Raw genomic sequence first — 19,413 nt, forward strand, 5'->3', positions numbered from 1 at the left:
CTATGACTTCTTAGGTGCATTATCACTAGTGTTGTCACCCGACGATCCTTCGCCATTTCCTTTGTTTTCGAAATAAGGCTGCACGCCTTCGAGATCCCCGTTTGTATCATCCTCTTCTTTCGTGGGTTCCGGATCTGGTTGGGCTTCGGTGGGCTTTTTGTCGAGTTTCTTTTTGTGGATTGATGGGGGCCGTGCTTCGTCTTCGCTGTTAGCGAGACTGACGTCTTTACTCTCGACTGTCTGTTTCCGGAGTCCTAGTTCTTTTCCTAGGTCCTGGATTGATTGCGCTGTGGCTGACGCTGCAGTAGCGGCAGTAGTGCTGACGCCCGTGCGGATCGGGTGCTCCGATTCCGATGTCAACCCTTTGAGATCTGGCTGGTGTTCTTTCCCCTCTGCGATTCGGGTGGGGATGTTTTCTTGATCCCGGAGGCCGTCTACGGGTCGTTCCGGGTCATGCTGCGCGTCTTTGAGATGCCAATCGGCCGGATGGCTTTCGGGGATGGGCTCGCCTGGCTTGGGCACATTGATGGGTTTTCCGAGGACTGGTGCGCCCTCTTCCTTGCCTGGTTCTTCCAGGCCGAGCTGGGATGGAGGTGGGTATCGCCAGACGACCTTTAGTCGGTCTAGTGCCCGGACGCCCTTTTTGGTACTTCCTTTGATACCGTCCATGGCTTCCCACTCTGCTTCGAAGACGCCCGAGTCATACTTGTCTCCGCCTTCAAAGTAAGGGTTGAACCAGATGTGTGCGATTGAGGTCACCATTGCAAATCCAGTATACGGCGCTTTGCTGCGTCGTTCAAAGTCAATGTTCACATCGGACGATGGTATGATGAGTGGTTTGCTAGGTCGTAAAATCATGCCTGTGATCCGCTTGCTCGGCTGCCTAGATAAGACTGGCGTTGTAACGGTGGGATCTGTTGTAGATCTGGGGGTGGCGGCAGTAGAAGAGCCCGATGTATCTGACAACAGCTCCGTGGAATTGTTGTTGCCATTCTCGTCATTCTTTTCCGAAGAGAAGGTCTTTGCGCGGTCAACCACTGTCCGCTCACTGCGATGGAACAGGTGGAAGCATTTGATTGTCTTGCCCTCATCGACAAAACCCTCCACTGCAACCTTGACGCCATCTTTCAGGCCCCAAACGTGCAGTTCGAGAATCTCCACCGGCCGTTCCACGTACTTCTTTTCCAAATGGTTCGCCCAGCGATCCACATATCTCACCCATCGTAGCTGACTTGGGATGCTCACGCCAGCACCGAATCCAACCCTCATTCGCCGCTCTGTAAATCGCTGAAGCGCATCTTCTAATTTCCACCCCTCCTGGCTGATCAAGTAGCTGCATGCAACTGTCCCACTGCGCCCCTTGCCGGCCTTGCAATGCACGACGGCTACTCTCTTCCCTTTGTCCTTTGGTTCCTCCTCACCGTCCTTTTCGTCGAGTCGATTTAACCAGTTCCGCATACTCCCCATCATCGCGGGGATGAGCGCAAAGGGCGGTGGGTGATGGTCCGGCCAGGGGTAGTGGTGGATTCGCCCATAAACCTCCGAGTCGGGGTATCCAGTGCCTTCGGCACGGAATTCCCAGATGCACCAATCTCTATCATGTTTCGAGTCCAGAAAGTTCACCAAGGCATCCAGAGGATTACGGTAAGCCCGCTGAGGATAATTCGAGGATGGACCCGACGTTGCTATGACTGCAGCAGACAAAAGGGGCAAAAGGCCGTCAATGATGGGGAACGTTGTGGAAATTGTCGCCGGACTTACTGTTATCAGTGACGTAGCAAAGATCCAAGCCAGCTTCGGGATGTTGCAGTCTTGGACCAGCAACGATTTGTCGGAGGATCGACGCCTGCATTTGCACAAGAAGCCAAGCAAGGCGGCATGTCAGCGCTCGGCATTCTGTACATCATACCCCTGTGTGATAGACGCGGAGAACGGGGACTACATACCATCACCGACCAGGAAAATGAGCGCAGGAGTATCAAAATAGCGACCCAAATGGAGTCTACAAAGAAAACTAACTCTTAGCAGATGATCACTGGGAAAAACATGCGACTGGGTCCTTACCATTTGTAGGGCCTTGGCTAGGAAGGAGCTTTCTCCAATGGCGGCGCAGGACTGTGGGTTGTGTTGGTTAAGTCGGGGTAAGTTGGAAGATCAGACAATAAGACACTGTGAGGTAGATAGATTGATGCCGTGTGACTTGCGATATAAATAAATGGGTACAGCCAATGATGGATGATAAGACTGTAAAACTGCAGAGCCCCTTGCTGAAGATGAATGGAGTTGAGTGTTGACTTCCGTCTGATTATTTTTGTCGGGGGAAGTTCAGCGACGGCGACAATTGGCGGGGATGATGTCACCGCCACTTGAAAAAGGAGGCGATTTGCATCCAGTTTATCTACAACACACGTGGGACAGATTAACAATGAACAGATGAACATAATTTAGAGAATAAATATTTAATATGAATTTGATATTGGTTTGTATTGAACATGGTATTATCAAAATCGTAGTGGATACAAAAACAGATCATAAAAGTATGTATTCATCCAAAAATAAGAAACATAAAGAAATAAAACGCCCATTATCGTGTGGATGTAATCGATATAGATATCGGTCCGGTTCCTATGTATACAAAGGCATCGTCGTCTTTCAATTGACCCGATTCACCCTTGGTTGTGATCGCGATCGAGGTATATAAGTATTCCATAGCCAAACTCATCCGTCCTTCTCGTCTTGTGTGTATTCATTCGATAGTATTTTCATCACATCGAGAGCCGAATCATTAAATCCGATTGAATGTATTGAAATGGTATATAGATAGTTTAAGCGACACCGTACTCCTCAGTCACCGGGACGGTGAATCTGGCAATCGGGGTGGTGATGTTGGCATTGCCCTTAGCCCAGAACTCGGCGCCGTTGGGGGGAATTCCCTGAGTCCAGTAGTGGTTGACTTCGAGATTCCAGTGCTGGTTACCCTTGGGGGTCAGGGTAGTTGTGATATTGACGAGATTGCAGGCGTTGACGTCTTCTGTGTCGTTTCCAGAGCAGGTGGTGTTGAAGCCGGGGGTGTTGGGAGTGGCAGCGCCGAAGATATTGAAGTCGTAAGTGCAAGCAGCGGGAGAGCAGCCGGTTGTGAAGTTGGTGACCTGCCAGTTCAAGCTGGGAGGAGTGCCACCAGGAGAGGCAGCAGTGCCATAACGGCGAGAAGGAAGAGCAGAGGTGAAGCTCAGGGAGGAGAGGAGGGCGACGGGGAGGAAAGTAGTGAGTTGCATGGTAGAGTATGTGTATGTACTTTTTTTTTTTTTGACAGAAAATCGAATAGAAGTATATACGACAAGAGAAATAAGGATTAGAAATTAACTAGAATAGATAAAAAACGAGGTCGACAGAGGTAGTGGAAAGGCGATTGTCAAAAGGGGAATGGAGGAGGAGGAGAGCCGCTCCTAAATAGATAGTAACACCGTCGAAAGAGAACCACGGATGGAGCAACGCAATTGCAGTGGCAACCCCAAGTGCCGGTGGAGAAAAAGGATCAAAGGAACACAGATTCAATTAACAGACAGCCTGACTTGCAGCTGGTCATTGCCTGCTCTAGCATAACTGGACTGTCGATCTCTCGGAATCCGAGCGACTTTCGCTTCCTTCTCCTTTCCAAGCCCCATATGTGGATCCATAGTTAGCAAGAAAATACCCTCAATAGTCTGCCAATGCAGGCCGATTCTTGAGCTCAAACCCAACCATCTCACTCTGCATCGTGAACTGTCTCTTCGCAATGGTTTCCTTGAACTTCTTCTATTGGAGATAAACAGCATCAAAACTAGTTAGGGTACGTACTCCATCTTTTTCCCCCATGCTGTTGTTCGACGATCCCAATTTCCGACTAATTATAGAATTCCATTCAATATTCATCCAGGGTTGTCAAATTCAGAGAACAAATAATAGTAATATAATGGAATCCCCTATCGAGTCATCGGCTCTGTGCTAACAATTCATCCAACTGTGGATTGTGGATACACTGCTGTTCCAACGTCCTACGCCAAGGTGGTCCAACGCATGGTGGAACGCACCATCTACTATCGGGCCATGCGGGCCTCAAAAACTGGGGCACAGCCGGTGGTTTGAGAAAGATTGTTTGTATCCTGTTGTACTCGATCCATGGACTGCATGTCTTGGAAACGAACGATGCAGTACAATCCAAGAATCCACACACAATCAATTCCCTCAATCCATTGCAATTCTTACCGAGGAATGTTTGTGTAACTATCCCGATGTCGCAAAAGAAGGTCCGGTCAATGCTGAGACGTTCAATTGTGCCCCGAAGTAGGGATCGGCCTGCTCGACATGGAGAATGTACATCGTTACATCACGGCTGCTTTAGTTCAGGAACAGCCTTTTCTCCTGATTGTGTGATTTGGCTGAGGAAGGTCCTGCGATGTCTGAGGTTCAACAGCAAGACCATTCCTATCATGACAATTGAAATGCCATCGTCTTGAGGGTATGTATTCAAAATATTTATTATACAATATTAATCTTCCTTCAGCTTTGCACTTAATTCATCCTGCGGTACAAGCCCCCCTGGCTCATACTCTAACCATCCCTCCTCCTCTTGAGCCCGGGCAATCGCTTCCCGTCTTCTCTTCTTCTTTCGCAGTTCCTTGGTCTCCGCCCGTCGCTCCTCTTTCGAGACAATGCGATGAGGCGCTCGGCGTTTGAAGTTCTGGTCTCTGTTCGAGTATTCTTCCGGTGCATCGGATGGAATCTTTTTAATCAGCGGCATCGGTCCCGAAGCCGAACCACTCTCATCCACGCAGCGCACCGCTTCGCCCCGGATTTGCGAATGATATCGTAGCTGTATCGCATAACTGTCGCTCGATCCAGAGCACAGATCCCGGATTTCCGCCTGTGCGTCTTCTCCAGGTGTGAACTCTCGTTCAAGCAGATCGTGAAAGTACAAGTAGGCCGATCGGAAGTTTCCTGCCTCCAGGCACATTATGGTGAGATGCTCAAACGTCCGCGCATTGGGAACCACGCCAAGAGATGCCATTTCTTTCACGATAAACATGCCCGCTTCCCGGTCCTTGGCCCGGCGACACATATTTATCAGTGAGTTGTAAACCGAGACGTCCGCTCCTCCAGGACACAGAGCGTAGAGCTCCTTGTATAACCGAACCCCGTCGTCTACGGCGAAAGGGTCATATAGAGCGTTACGCTCACACAGTTCAATGATGACCTTTGCACAGCCGAGTGGAATGTTGTGCTTCATCGTCTTCAACTGCTTGAGCATCTCCCATGCATTTCGGGGATTCTTCTTTTCCTGTAACATAAAAGCCAGGATGGAACGGGTGGAGCTCTCCTCTAACGCAATTCCCGACTCGTGCATGGTGCAGAGAACCTCGAACGCAGAGAACAGGTTTCCACGCGTAACATGGGCATCAACCATCTTCTCGTAATCCTCCAACTTAAGAGGATCCCCGTGCTCGGTCAAGAAACAGGCTACCGAGGCCGCAAGGCCAACATCCCCTGTGCGAGACGCGACCGTCAAGACGCTACTGCAAATAGCGTACGAAGGGCGAAGATAACCCAACTCGACCATCTGCCTCCACGCATAGATAGTCGTTTCATGATGAATGGCTTCGCTCGCCACCTTCAATACATACGACCATAGATCCAGCGTCATGTCGTGACCCTGACTTGTCCGAGATCGTATCAGTCGTAGCACCTCGTCAAACTCCCCGACATCGCAGAGGCTATATATGAGAAGGCTATGCAGCCAGTTTTCAGCCATAATACCCTGTCTCTCCATATGCGCAATGTGATCGATAGCCAATTCGAATTGCTGCTCTCTCAAAAGACCAGCTACCACCCAATGCCAACCGGCAGGACTCAGAGGGACCCATCGATCTCGCAGAGTTCGGACAATCTCTTGACGTAGAAGGTAATCTGGGTGAACCGCAAGGGCCTGAGCGTTTGAAACCCCCTGTTAGCAAATATTATTTTGTGCAATCGCTGTCAAGCCCACGTACCTGTAATGCGGAATGGAGGGTACCAGAATCCGCCGGTATCCCATTCGCTTCCATCTCTGCAAGTAATTCACGAACAACCTCTGGCGATCCACGCTCTGCATCCGTGTTGGCGAGTATCAATGCCCGGTAATGACGCACCTCCGGACGAACATGACGGTCTCTAATCAGGGTTCGTAGAATCTGCGTCGCACTCATGACCTTTGGCGTTTTCGCAACCAAATCCTGAAGCCTCACTTCCAAGCTCGCAGTCGGTATTTTTTCAATATGCTTAGGTACCCCGGGCGAATGTCTGGCGAATTGTCCTTCGGTAGAGCTTCCCGTATTCCGCGACGTGTCGGCATCTTGTCGGGGGTGTTGGTCCTCGTTCAGCTGGTGTGAAGCTTGCTCCCCGGTTTCCGATTCAAGATTTTCGGCTGTTTCATTTTGCGTCTTGCCTCCGTTCCCAGCTCTCGTAAGATTGTTGTTGTGGCATCTTTGCGGGGATGCCGATATCCAACGTGCGGAGGTTGGTGGTACACTGCTTCGCTTTCTTCGGATGAAAGATACGCCTGGGCGATTTATAGCGGTTAAACTGAATGATGGACAAAGGCAATACCAAAGTCCATCGAGAACGAGAGCCTGTCGTGGCATTTCGTACCGTTGGAGAAAACGAAAATGTCTCTTGTCTCCGAACCGCAAAGGTGCTTACATGTTCACGTGATTACACAGGTACAAGGCCATAATTCAATGGACGGCGAAAATACAGATATATCGAACACAAGGACATCTTAGAAAACCACGTTTACCAATCGTAATATTTTTGCGCAAATAGTCATCATTCCCATTGAAAATACAGAGCCAGATACGCCAAGGCCATGCTCGACTAACCCGCCAAACGGACCCCCCTAGCGAACGACCTACAAGACCTCCCCGGGGTATCTTTCCTCTCTTCTCTCCATTCCATGAACCCAATTTCGACTTCTGTTTCTCTAGCTGCCACCCCGTCCTCGGCCCCGACCGCGTCCACGACCACCACGGCCTCGATCGCCTCTTTCGCCTCGGTGTGAGTGGCCACCACGACCGCGGTGCTGTGGTTGGTTCTGCTGCTGCTCCCTGACAACCTCGACTATTTCTTCGGGGATTCGTAGATATTTAATCTGATATTCATTAGCCAAGGACATCATAAGGCAACCATAAGCAACTGCGCATAAACAAACATACGTTGTTTCCTCTGATGTAGACCTCCGGTAACCTGAAGAAGCGATCACCCTCTGGGCTTGTCTGAACAACCTCCTTGAGTATTAAGTTCATCCAGTTATCGCAGTTGACCAGATGTCCGTTCAGTGTTTCGCCATTCTTGAGTTCAACAAGCATCGGGTGGCCTTGTGCGGCCGTGAGGAGGCCCAATGGTAACTAATAATTGCGCAAGATTAGTCGCCACATAATCAAAGCCTAGTGCATTATCCGAAAGGAGTAGCACTCACCATTTTGGCGTCTATTCAGGCGAAGTGAGCTATGGTCGAAGTGTGTTGAGGGGTCAAGAGCGCACAGTCAACGGGCGCAGCGATACGAAAGCCTTCCAACGTCGCAAGACAAAACGGAAGAAACTCGAAATAAAAAAGAACCGCAAAAAAGCCGGTTTTCAAAGTAGATCACCTCAGCTGGTGGGAAATAGGACTGGGATGACAACAAACGAGCTCGCAACAGCTTCAGCAGTGATGATCTCGCCTGGAGAAACCCGGAAAAAGCCAAGGCCCGAGATAGGCGGGTTTATCGCTGCTACGGAGGGCCATTGAGGAACAAAGCGTATCTTACTGCTGGGATCATGGCCCATCCTTCGCATGGTCGTTGTTTTGTATCTCTTAGTATAATTTACCTTGATGCTGGGTCAATCGTTAGGTTTTGAATTGAACTATTTTACTGTGTTTCTTTCAGAGACAAAGTGTCCTTATTTTTCTTGCCATGCGATACTGACCCCGCCTCATGCTGTTCAGCAGGATGCGCTGGCCGTTACTGCTCCCCTTCTTTCTTGTTGACTCGTTTGCTTTATCTCATAGTACGAGCTCATGTGATGTTGAACTCATATCATCTGAGCTTCATGGTATGCTGCTGCGCCGAAGTTATTCCAACCTCATGGTGCCCGTGCCCTAATCTAAACACCTATAGATGATGAAAGCGACATTGTGAGACCCCGAGCAGTATGCCCGGTTGGTGAAAATAAACATGACATTGCCCCGAGCACTCGAATAATATCCAATAGAAGGGTTGATTGTCTGGATGAGGGTGAAACAATTTATGCCCGGAACGAAGTTCATGACGACCCTGGAAGGACTTCTTCGATCCCCAGTGACATAAAGGACATAGAGTCCCTTGTGAATTGGCAGACGATCGACTTGTCTCTACTTTCGAATTCCAAAATAAACCAGCACTGGCGCAACCTGCAGATTCTCAAGTCAAAGGTTGATGATCTACAACGACAAATTGAAGAGGAAGAGCACGAAATACTCAATATCCTTACCCAGGAGGATCAAGGCAGCCAGCTGGCATCCTTCACAGTTCTTCCCAGCAGCTATCCACAGTATGGCTCTACATACTGGCTCGGGGTTTGCGCACTGGTTCTTCTCGTTGGCGCACTTTTTACTTTTGTATCCAAATTTCTTTTCGACAGCACAAATTGCCTCCGTCGCCGAGTCGATAGAGCCGCACGTCGGGAAGAAAGAAGAACCCGTCGTGCTTATAGAATCGCCGCACGGCATCTGAAATGGAGGAAGTGGTGGGAAGGGAGCTCTTTACAGTCCATGCCAAATCCATCTACCGATGACACTCTTGGAGAAGTCCAACAAGACCAACAATCCGAGACTGGATCGACTCTTCCAATTGAACCGAATGCTATTCAGACTGAGATATCGGGCTTCATACAAACTCTCAATTAAGTAGGAGGGCTGATTGGAGGGTCAGCTGTCAATTTGGAGACATCCCGCGTTCCTCTGCGAGATCCAAGATATGCAGTTACGGAGCTTCACAGTACGAGAAACCTATATGGAAATACAGCACCATCTTCGACAGCTGGTCTGACGTCGATTATCTCACCTAAAACTGGCCCCGTCATGAGTCTGGAGACGTTTTCGTCTTCCACTGTGGATAGCTTGGAAACAATTGACACTGGTCCCCCGAGCTATCATCCGTGAATCTCTGTATATAAGTTAGCCTAGCCCTACTCCGAATCTGGTTATGGTATATATGACTGAAGAACTGTATATAAATCAAAAGGGAATCAAAACGTGTTTTTGAGATGTCTCATGGGAATTAAATTACATTGAAACTTCCACTGAATGGATAGTTGGAAAAGAAAACGAAAAGGGTACACAAGCTGTCGTCTACACCTTTGCCTTTTTGGCTGCCGCTGCTTCGCTCTCATCCTCATCCTCATCCTCATCTTCATCGGCTACTGTGAACTTTCGCTTGACTCGCTGGTCCTTTCCAAGTGCGGTTGACCCAGCGAGTTCGGTGGCTTCTTCGTCTTCCTTGGCTTTCAGGTCATCTTCGCGCTGAGTGAAGGCCTGGAGCAGACCCTCGTAACCTTCCTCGACATTTGTCACGGTCTCTTCGAGTTTCTGAATACGATCAGTCAAGTCCAATTGGATCAGCACATCCCGAGAACGCTTGTAAAGGCGCTGCTTAATGAGCATGCGCCACCAGTAGTATCGCCTTTCGTGGGGGTTCTCTGTCTTGTGCTTCTTGACCAATAGTCGCGCCATGTTTGCTCCACCAGCGTGGCGGTTCTTCAACGGGATCTGGCTAAGGAGAAACATCTCCAAGATGTGCGCAAACTGGGTCGGGGCAATCTTATAAGACATGCGGATGTCATGGAGAAGCTTGGTGGGGATGAGGGCAGCGGTGGGGACCAAGCGCGGCCGTTGGTTCTTGGTGTGTGCTTGGTAAGGGTCGGGGTTGATGTTGACACTATGCTTGAGGAATTCAGGGCGAAGGATGTGGTAGTCGGTGGTGTCACGGAGAGCATCAAAAGCTTCATTGGGATCTTCAACGGTCAACTCCACGATGGTCGAGTCATCGACGCATGCGGAATGGATGGTTGTGTAAAGATGGGTGCCGTGGCCGGAGCTTTGGTGGGGTGGGAGGATCAGGAACTGGGCGATCCGAAGTCGAGATGGTAGCTCCCCGGGGCGAACTGCGGGTGCTGGAAATGTATCCTGACTGACGGTGGGCGCTTGCGACGAGTCTCTGTTGTAGTACCACCAACGATAGGTTGTTGCGTATCCCACGATGGAATATTGTGAGGCGGTTGGCGCCGGGGGAGTCACTTTTTCATACCTACAATTTGTCAGCTTCTCTGCATTATATAAGTTCAGGCCGTTCACATACACGAAGTAGACTGTCCATCTTTCGAGAGTCCACTCGGGGTCATCAGTTTCCAGGGGAGTTCCGGCTTCGATGAAGAGGGAAACGAAAACCTGGGCGCGATCCAAGAGCTTTCGGACTTGCGGGTCAGCCAGCGACCCCGCCCAGATCTCATAGGACCTATCCTGAGTGACATATGAATGAACGAGCTTTCCCGGGGGCACAAAATTCTTCGCATCCTCATCCTCTTGAACGGCCTTTTCGTACTCGGGGAGAGTGGTGAACGCCTCTATACGTCGCCACGATCCGTCAGATTATATAACACATCAGCAACAGTGAGAATATACAGACCTTCCGGGACCCAAGGCTTCAATGTGCCCAGGAGGTCGAGTGCCTCCGTATCTTCTACAGGCTTGAACTTCTCATCGTAAGAGATATGGACATGCGGGCGAAGATCGTGGGCCGCAAAGCGCAGGCGGATAATTAAGCCCTTGTAACCAAAGATGCGCTCTTCATCGCCAAAAATCGGGTATGTGAATTGAGGATGGAAGCTCGAGAGGGTCTTGGGTTTCTGTTCGCCGGTTTGAACCAATGTGATTTGGACGGCGTCATTGGCGTCACAGGACCCTATATGAAGCATTCCGTGTTAGTTGCGCCGGTTATTTCAGGATGAAAGGGTGGGGGAGTAGGGTTAGTAAATACAGTCGCCTTCGTTCTCCATGCTTGCTGACAGGCCTGCGCAGACAAGATAATGGGGCAAATATTGGTGGTTAGATGAAAAAGGTGTAAAGGTCTTTTTTTTCTGATGGACTCTTCTCCAAGGGCGCGTCGGAAGTTGAAGATCGCGCGTTGCGCGGAGCAGTATGACCTAATTTGTTTTAGCGCCGATGCATGACAGCAGCTGCATTTCATCATTGATGGCGACGGATTTAAAGATCAACAGTCCAACAATTTGACGGCTTGACTTTGCCTATATTGATCTGTCGAGAACAAAGACTTAAATCTACTGTTGCTTCGTCGTGACAAGACTAGATGCCCTGTCGGAGTGCTATTTGGAAATGGAGGGTGAACTTCACATAATTCGTCCTATTCTGCTGAGCAATTTTCCCAAGACTAGGCTATTCCCCAGTCCTCGATTCTTGCATGATCTCTGGCCCGAAGATTGCGATCATCTCAGGTTCATAAATGTTCCTAAAATCCTCTGCTGTAATACATTCCCCAATTGACTCAAAGTCGACCATTGTCACAGTCTTTGACTCTACTGAGTAGAGTACATTATGCATCCCTGAATCAGCAAGCCAGATGGATAATGATCGAAGGATTCTGACGGCCTTACGGCACTGGTTGCGAATGAAGATTTTCTCTGGGGCGCCTATCTTGTTCCATGAATTGTAAAGTGGCTCACTCCCCTTGGACCTTTGACAAAATTAGGATTTGCCCTTGAGGAAATAGAGATGAGCAGACAATCTGTCCGTATGAAATCAGTGAAGGGAAAACATCAAATCCCTCTTTTTTCTTTTGATGAAGTGACTTATACACCCCACATTCAGTAGTATAGCTGGGTAGATTTCTTTAGTGTCTAATTCGTATTTTGCTGAGAACAGAAGATGGTCTATACATACCAGTCGAATAGCTCAGGTGCCCAGCACTTAGTAATGCATCTGATGCCTTGAAATTCCACTTCAAATACTGCTTTTTTATCATTTTCTGGCCTGTGACGCGAGATTTGTGAGACACAAGTAACTGAGGACCATGCAACCCCGTCGCCTCCAAAAACGACTTGAGTGTTCTAAAAACGTTTTGAGTGTTCTGTGATGTTAAAAGGTCTTAAATCGTATGCACCCCCCCCCCCCCCCGAGGCAAGGGTGGAATGGAAAGGTTCGAATTGGTATGAGGGTTGAAATGTGAGTACATCTCGTACATCGTTCCCTTCTACATACTTGCTGTCTGCTGCAGAAAGGACCGAAAACCCAGCGAAGCATTCACGGAGCGATGGGTTGGTGGCGGTCTGATCGATCGGGGGCGAGAGATGGTAGCAATAATCGCTCATCCTTTTGATAAAAACCGTTGTCTTATACGTAGATATGAACCCATATTTAGGCATATGACCCCGCATATAGGATACAACTAACCGGTTCTGTGAGATGTAAGCCATAGAGCCCTGGTGTCAATACTGCCAGACTGTTGAAACATTATGCTTAGATATTGAACAAGTAAGTCTTGACCAGGAGACGTACCGATGTGATGTTCCAAGTTACGGCGGCGCTGCAGTGAGGAGGTGACAGTAATTCTCCAAATTGACAGCCCACCAGGGCTTCAACTTCCCAACCGCGAGAACCTGACCCTGATCCGTGACACCTGAACTCTCATCTGCATTGGCTCGAATTGTGAGTACGCAGCTTGGGAAGACTGGTTTGTTAAAATCGATATCCTGAGCGTCAACAAATCGTAGCTGGAGAGCTGTAACAGAGAGAGCTTTTGTAACTGCATCACAGGTATTGTGTATAAAGCGAACTGCAAGTCCAAGCTTATTCCCAATAATAATCTCACCTCCTGATGAATCTGTGAGACTCACCTGGCCATCTAGACCAAGTAAGTGATGTGCAGCAGTTATATCCTGGATGAATTCAGGCCAGAGATACATATAGCTAGCGGACAGCCGCTCAAATGACACTACACAGGGCTCATAAGTTCCACCGACATAGAGAAGCCGAGGGAGCCTTCTAGCAAGAAGGCCTCGGGCAGGCTCCATGATTAAGAGTGGCTGGACAAGGAGGTGAGTATAGAAGGTGTATTGGATCAGAAGTGGTGGAGGTGATGATGATGAAATCTAGCAAAGGCAGGTCTGATAGCAGAGTGCTGCCTAAACCATCCATCCATTAAGGCCAAAATCTTCAGTTTGTCCAAACTAATCTGCCCTTAGTATTAGTAGGCTTATATTCTGTGTTTAATTGTCCAATTTAAGAATGAGTCAAGATGGTTAGGAACACACTGCAAACAGCTGCTTCTTCTTACTATACTCATACTCAATATAGAGTAGTAAACACTTGATTTCTTACTCCAAATTATAAAGTACTAACCGTTAAAGCCAATATCAGAGGTGTCACATTTTATATGCATCTCGAAATGCACTGCACGTGGTTGTTCTGAGTTTTAGATAGGTATGATTTGACTTCCCCTGGACAAAAAGCCACTTGTGAAATCAATTTCCTGCAATGGAGTACCTAGCTATCTAGACAATCTATCAATATGCCCAATAGTAATAATCAATCACTCCATAACCCTTAGTCCATTACTATATATACTCCGTTTGCGATGGATCCGTTGCCCCTGGCGGACTTGTGCTGTGGGTCCTACCGGCCGTTGCGCTGGTTCCCTGAACCCAACTCGTCCTTGCGTATCGCAATCTGTCCGTCCGCCACCATCCAGCCCTCCATCTTTCCCAGTCCCTACCCTATACCGATATATCTCCTGGAGAACCCAACGCCCAATCCTACTCTATATCCAGCAAAGCTCAAAGTCTCCGTCCAAGGAAGATTGGAGCTATTCAGTGAACATTTGCCGTGGAATGGGCATCATGATTGAGGTTCTGTAAAGCCGATTACGAGTGCGACGCTCAGGAACGAGACGCCAACCATGGAGGGACTCTTCACTTTGCTCGCTTTGAGCATTGTGATGGCAGTGACGTGAGCTTCCAGGCCCCTTTTTTTATTTCACCATATCCATTTCGTCAAACGAGTGGGCTAACCTGTTCCTGGAACCTTCCAATAGATCCTTCGTCGTTGGCTCATTACCGCTTGCATTTGCGCTTTCTCCTTCTCAGCTGAGATTAATATCATCGATTGGCATGGGAGTTTTGGTCGGGACGTCTTTGATTGTGATTATTCCGGAGGGAGTCGAAACACTTTATAGCGCAACAACATCACCGAGTAATCGGAAAGCCATCAGTACTCGTGCGACAGTTACATGGCAGCACCAAGATATGCCGGCTGTGGTTTCAACAAAGATCCCACTTGCAGATATTCCGGGGCTTTCATCCGCATCTATAGCCTCGCCCGCAGATTTATCTTCGAACGATGAGACGGTGCATGTCGCACGCGATGCGCAACCACCATTGCAGACAAGGAAAGAAAAGACTACAGACGAGAAGGAAACTGAGCATCATGAAGAAGAAAGCTCCCCCCATGCCTGGATTGGCATTGCACTTGTCAGTGGATTTATCCTGATGTATCTTGTCGACAAACTCCCGGAGTTTGCATCTTCTTCCAAACACCAAAGGCCGCCGTACCATATTTCTCTGGACAACCTGGGTTCTGGTTTGCGACGAAACTCTTCGCCTTCCCGGGATGGGGGCTTGCTAGATGCTGCCAATACCCCCAGACGCAGCCATAGCTTTGCTACCACCACTGGCCTTGTGATCCATGCCGCTGCTGACGGAATTGCGTTGGGGGCGTCCAGTTCCGATACCGGCTTGAGTTTCATTATATTTTTCGCTATTATGGTCCACAAAGCACCGGCATCCTTCGGGCTTACGTCCGTCCTGCTTAAGCAGGGTCTATCTAGTCGTGCTGCGAGAACCCACCTGCTGGTCTTCAGTCTGGCAGCTCCTTTGGGCGCCTTGGCCACCTTTTTATTCGTACAAATTATGGGAGCGGGAGGCAGCGTTGACGAGGTAGGGACTCGATGGCGGACCGGGATGCTTCTATTGTTCTCTGGCGGCACTTTCTTGTAAGTCTACATTAACCAGTCCATCGCCGATCGCAAATCCGTGTCTAACGATCTCCAGGTATGTTGCGATGCATACCATGCAAGAAAACAGCCCCAACTCGGCGTCGCGTGAAATAACCGTGAACGGATACGGAGACCCGAGGGATACTACATCCAAGTCGGACAAGTCAATGAGAGACTTGATCGCCTCTGTTATTGGCATGGTCTTGCCGCTGTTTCTGCAGATCGGCCATGCTCACTGACATCCCATCTAGAATCTGCTTCTTGTTTTATCACAAGTTTCTTATTTTTGTTTTATTTCTTGTTTTTATCATTTACTTCGATACACAGTTTCATCGGAGCGAGTTCTATATCTGGGATAGAAGGTTTTCGCATGATTCAAATACCCCATTCCGAGGAAATCGTGAAACAAAAGACCTTATTGCTTACACTGGAGGAAGGAATTTACCGGCCCGAAACCGGGTTCTGCTGCAAGTTACATGTCCATGAAGATTTTGTTTATTATTGCTCGTTTCTTGTTGCAGACAGCCATGGAAAAGACATGGTGAAAAAGTCTCGACAAGAAACCAAATGTCTGCCTTGTATAATTGCCTGGGAAGTTGGTCATAATTGCATGTTATTTCACAATCACGTTTACGTAGAGTTCGTCCCCACGATATAAAAGGATAGGTTCCCTCTTTACTCCAACATCTCTGGCAAGATAAGCCTCTGAGATCAGAGGAGTTCACATAATCACTATGTCATCTCTAATGATGAAACAATTCGTCAACTCTGACACAACCTCGGACACTGGACTGTTCCATGGTCGGATAGTGCATCCCGTCTGTTCATCCAGGGACTCGGGGCAACTGTATCTCCAATCGTGGAATCTGGAGAAGCGCCATCTATCACTGGGGCTGGTACCGATGTGTTGAATGTTGCGGGGGCTTTTTTTTTATAACTCATTTCCAGAACGGGCACACGATGTGATTGAGGAGAAGGGCACTGTAAAATGGTCACTTTTATGAGTGACAAAAGCCATAGCCTACTCAAATCAGCCTGCAACACTCCAAGAATGATTCTAACGGCTTCTCCGATACATTCTTTGCCTCCCTTGACGAAAGACTTGCGACCACCCTTGCAGCAACCTCGTGCTGATAGTGCCACAGCACCTCTGCACGAGGTTGAGTAACCAGACAGCTCCACCACCACCACCCCTTACTGACAGAAAAGCACTAACAATTCTTTTAATTTCTCTCTCTCTTGTAAATAAACTTGGCCGTGTGTCAGTAGCGTTGAGATCGATCGTTGAACTGACAGACCGGATTGGGACTATTGTACGGCTTGGCGGCACCTGACTTGCTCCCCGTCACGACATCGCATGATCCGATCGAGACTCTCCAGTTTCTCCGCCGCTTCTGCTTTGCTTTGGGAATGTTCGGCCTTTCGCTTCTTCTGGCATTTGGTCGGCCCAAGTCGAGGTTTCTTTGAACCACCACCTCTGTTGTACTGTTCTATCTCAACCGTCTGAGTATCTTCTTTCTTTCTTCTCTTTATCATTCTTTTTTCCTTTTTTTGCTTCTTCATTTTATTATTATTATTATTATTTTCTCCTCTCTTCCGACATCTCCACCTCCCTATTCCCCAACCATACGTGCGTTCGTTCGGGCCTCCATCATCTCCCACTTGCCCCCCAAAATACCCGCCGAACAGCAAATAATCCGACTCTTATCTGGCTTCCAACTTTCTTTCCAACCTGCCTCTCCTTGACCTTCTGACATCCCTCTATGAATGAAATCGGATTCCGAAACGGTTGTGCGAAGCCATATCGATAATCTCGAAGGTTGGGTGGAGGAATACTAGTTGATGACAAACCGCTCTACGTCGCCGCCGCACTCCATGACATCTCGTCGAGCATCTTTCGTTGAACCGCTGGACAGTGGGATGAATACACAAGGTGTGACCGAGCAGCTGGCGATGGCACAGGCCCGATCATCTGCTGGCAGGGGTTCGGTAACTAGTCTTTCGAGTCCTCAGTCGAGGTCTCTGGCCGCCTCCAACCACAAAAGCGTCACATCTATTCCGTCAAATCTACTACCATCTGCGCCTGCGTCACCTCCGACTCCGGCCCCGAGTCCCACGCCTCATCAGAGACCCCCAAACTGGCAGTCGGCCGACGAGGAAGATGATGCGTTTCTGCTGAATGCCCGGATTCATTTCAGCTCGCTGTCCAACGCGAAGAAACAGAAATTTTTGGTCGGTATACTTGGCTTGTGCGATAGTCAACATCTCAGCTTTGTCTCTAGCTATGTTAGTCCACGCTTGAGAAAGGATCCGTTCCAAGTATTCCCTAATGAACTATGCTTGAGGGTAAGACATTTTTAGCTCCCCCGTATTGAGGAGACCAGGCCGGGAAGCGCTGACTTGAATGTTTCTTTTTCTCTTGCAACAGGTCCTTTCCTTTATCGATGATCCAAAAACACTTGCAAGATCGTCACAAGTATCGAGGCGTTGGCGTGAGCTGTTGAATGATGATATCACATGGAAGAACCTCTGTGACAAGCATGCATACGTATACCGGAGGATGTCCGAGGACGAACGAGACTTTGTCGACCCTTTCCACAGTCATCCTCTACAGACTGTTTCCAGTACACGCTCTTTGAACACACTTCAAAGAACCTCTAGTATATCGGACCGCCAGGCTGCGGATAGGCTTCCCGATCTATCTCGCACATTCTCTGGCAACTGGCTTCCGTCGTCAAATTTTTCGGCTCGGAAACGGCGGGGTCGGCCAGCCTCCTACCGGTCTCACTTCAAGAAAAAGTACATGGTTGAATCTGCTTGGAATAAAGGCGGACGATGCACCCAGCGACACATCACTCCAGATCAGGGCGTTGTCACAAGTCTGCACCTTACTTCCAAGTACATCATCGTCGCTCTGGATAATGCCAAGATCCACGTTTATGATATCAACGGAGATAACCAGAAAACGCTGCAAGGCCATGTGATGGGTGTATGGGCTATGGTTCCGTGGGACGATATACTCGTGAGTGGTGGTTGCGACCGAGAGGTTAGGGTTTGGAACATGGCTACTGGGTAAGGAAATAACGGGCGCTTTGGTCTTTTATAAAGTAAAGGGACTGACAACGAATTTTTCCAGGGCTGGAATCCACCTATTACGTGGCCACACATCGACCGTACGTTGCTTGAAGATGTCCGACAAGAATACTGCTATTTCCGGGTCAAGAGATTCCACGCTGCGGATTTGGGATCTGGTGTCAGGCACTTGTAGAAATGTCCTGGTCGGGCACCAGGTGAGTGTCAGATGCCTTGCCATTCACGGGGATATCGTTGTTTCCGGAAGCTATGATACAACAGCACGCATCTGGAGTATCTCGGAAGGGCGATGCCTGAGAACCTTATCAGGCCATTTCAGCCAGATCTATGCGATTGCTTTTGACGGTAGAAGAATCGCGACTGGAAGTCTTGATACTAGTGTACGAATCTGGGATCCGCACTCTGGCCAGTGTCATGCTATCCTTCAAGGCCATACTTCCCTGGTTGGACAGCTGCAGATGCGGGGTGACACTTTGGTGACTGGAGGCTCAGATGGCTCCGTTCGAGTCTGGTCGTTGACAAAGATGGCTCCCATCCACCGCTTGGCTGCCCACGATAATAGTGTGACCAGTCTTCAATTTGACAGTAGTCGCATCGTAAGTGGTGGCAGTGATGGTCGGGTTAAGGTCTGGAGTCTACAAACTGGCCAGCTCCTCCGAGAACTTTCCTCACCTGCAGAGGCTGTTTGGAGAGTTGCGTTCGAAGAAGAAAAAGCCGTGATCATGGCCAGCAGGGCCGGTCGCACCGTGATGGAGGTGAGTTGATGCACCCCCGCATCCGAGGAATAAACGTTGGCTAACCGTATGCCGTAGGTGTGGACCTTCTCCCCACCCCCAGAAGACAGCGACGATGATGATGCGATTATTGAAAGCACCTCAAGCACTCCAGGACTACGCTCTGCGAAAGAAAGTAACAACGATGACCTTGCGCTTGCAGCTCATAGTGGCCGACACAGAGCTCTCTTCTCGGATCCCCCTTCAACGATACCCCGAGGCAGCGATGATGACCAGCTGATGCCGGATGCCTCTTAATGTTCTCTTACCCCGCCCTTTTAACGATGTGAGCTCACATTCACATTCACGGAACCTTGTTCATCTCTTCTTATTTATTTCTCTCATCAGCCTTTTTTTATTTTACTAAGCACTACGGTCTGCTCTCGATTTATTTTCTAATAATCATGGACCAACGAATCTACTTGTGGGGGGTTTTTTCACTGGCAGCCTCA

The 19,413-nt window shown here is 48.9% G+C and overlaps 8 protein-coding genes across 8 annotated transcripts; 3 read left to right on the plus strand and 5 right to left on the minus strand.

Annotated features, from left to right (window-relative positions):
* On the minus strand, positions 1–3,275 carry ASPWEDRAFT_116720 (putative phosphatidylinositol-3,4,5-trisphosphate 3-phosphatase; the record flags this gene model as incomplete). The annotated part of the gene is made up of 4 exons (XM_040828677.1): positions 1–1,691; positions 1,762–1,887; positions 2,117–2,301; positions 2,842–3,275. 4 exons carry the CDS (start codon positions 3,273–3,275, stop codon positions 1–3), a joined length of 2,436 nt encoding a protein of 811 aa, XP_040686008.1.
* A 1,253-nt stretch (positions 3,276–4,528) lies between these two features.
* Positions 4,529–6,656, minus strand: ASPWEDRAFT_53968 (pentatricopeptide repeat protein; the record flags this gene model as incomplete). Its single annotated transcript, XM_040837984.1, has 2 exons — positions 4,529–5,962; positions 6,027–6,656. The coding sequence occupies 2 exons, from the start codon at positions 6,654–6,656 to the stop codon at positions 4,529–4,531; spliced, it is 2,064 nt and encodes a 687-aa protein (XP_040686009.1).
* Positions 6,657–6,694: 38 nt separating this feature from the next.
* ASPWEDRAFT_44433 (U6 snRNA-associated Sm-like protein LSm4) lies at positions 6,695–7,609 on the minus strand. Its single transcript, XM_040836262.1, has 3 exons — positions 7,490–7,609; positions 7,227–7,418; positions 6,695–7,162 (listed from the first exon to the last, which is right to left on the minus strand). The coding sequence occupies exons 1-3, from the start codon at positions 7,490–7,492 to the stop codon at positions 6,995–6,997; spliced, it is 363 nt and encodes a 120-aa protein (XP_040686010.1). The 5' UTR covers positions 7,493–7,609; the 3' UTR covers positions 6,695–6,994.
* A 379-nt stretch (positions 7,610–7,988) lies between these two features.
* Positions 7,989–8,938, plus strand: ASPWEDRAFT_31246 (uncharacterized protein; the record flags this gene model as incomplete). The annotated part of the gene is made up of 2 exons (XM_040833525.1): positions 7,989–8,106; positions 8,172–8,938. The coding sequence occupies 2 exons, from the start codon at positions 7,989–7,991 to the stop codon at positions 8,936–8,938; spliced, it is 885 nt and encodes a 294-aa protein (XP_040686011.1).
* Positions 8,939–9,382: 444 nt separating this feature from the next.
* Positions 9,383–11,085, minus strand: hat1 (histone acetyltransferase catalytic subunit HAT1; the record flags this gene model as incomplete). Its single annotated transcript, XM_040831386.1, has 4 exons — positions 9,383–10,337; positions 10,389–10,653; positions 10,716–10,991; positions 11,067–11,085. 4 exons carry the CDS (start codon positions 11,083–11,085, stop codon positions 9,383–9,385), a joined length of 1,515 nt encoding a protein of 504 aa, XP_040686012.1.
* Positions 11,086–12,205: 1,120 nt separating this feature from the next.
* ASPWEDRAFT_186519 (uncharacterized protein) lies at positions 12,206–13,152 on the minus strand. The gene is made up of 2 exons (XM_040832135.1): positions 12,602–13,152; positions 12,206–12,501 (listed from the first exon to the last, which is right to left on the minus strand). Exon 1 carries the CDS (start codon positions 13,114–13,116, stop codon positions 12,619–12,621), a length of 498 nt encoding a protein of 165 aa, XP_040686013.1. The 5' UTR covers positions 13,117–13,152; the 3' UTR covers positions 12,206–12,501; positions 12,602–12,618.
* An 848-nt stretch (positions 13,153–14,000) lies between these two features.
* Positions 14,001–15,334, plus strand: ASPWEDRAFT_117959 (Mn(2+) transporter ATX2; the record flags this gene model as incomplete). Its single annotated transcript, XM_040828782.1, has 3 exons — positions 14,001–14,050; positions 14,136–15,092; positions 15,151–15,334. 3 exons carry the CDS (start codon positions 14,001–14,003, stop codon positions 15,332–15,334), a joined length of 1,191 nt encoding a protein of 396 aa, XP_040686014.1.
* A 1,681-nt stretch (positions 15,335–17,015) lies between these two features.
* Positions 17,016–19,219, plus strand: ASPWEDRAFT_53972 (F-box/WD repeat-containing protein; the record flags this gene model as incomplete). The annotated part of the gene is made up of 4 exons (XM_040837985.1): positions 17,016–17,441; positions 17,524–18,167; positions 18,232–18,943; positions 19,001–19,219. 4 exons carry the CDS (start codon positions 17,016–17,018, stop codon positions 19,217–19,219), a joined length of 2,001 nt encoding a protein of 666 aa, XP_040686015.1.
* Between the last annotated feature and the right edge of the window lie 194 nt (positions 19,220–19,413).

The sequence above is a fragment of the Aspergillus wentii genome (assembly GCF_001890725.1).
Source record: "Aspergillus wentii DTO 134E9 unplaced genomic scaffold ASPWEscaffold_7, whole genome shotgun sequence".
NCBI classification, from domain to species: domain Eukaryota; kingdom Fungi; phylum Ascomycota; class Eurotiomycetes; order Eurotiales; family Aspergillaceae; genus Aspergillus; species Aspergillus wentii.

Excerpts from the sequence above, each read along its gene's own strand:
- ASPWEDRAFT_44433 (XM_040836262.1), bottom strand. Across the intron at positions 7,163-7,226 it reads TCTACATCAGAGGAAACAAC|ATTAAATATCTACGAATCCC; the intron begins GTATGTTTGTTT and ends AATGAATATCAG.
- ASPWEDRAFT_186519 (XM_040832135.1), bottom strand. The coding sequence starts at position 13,116 with ATGGAGCCTGCCCGAGGCCTTCTTGCTAGAAGGCTCCCTCGGCTTCTC.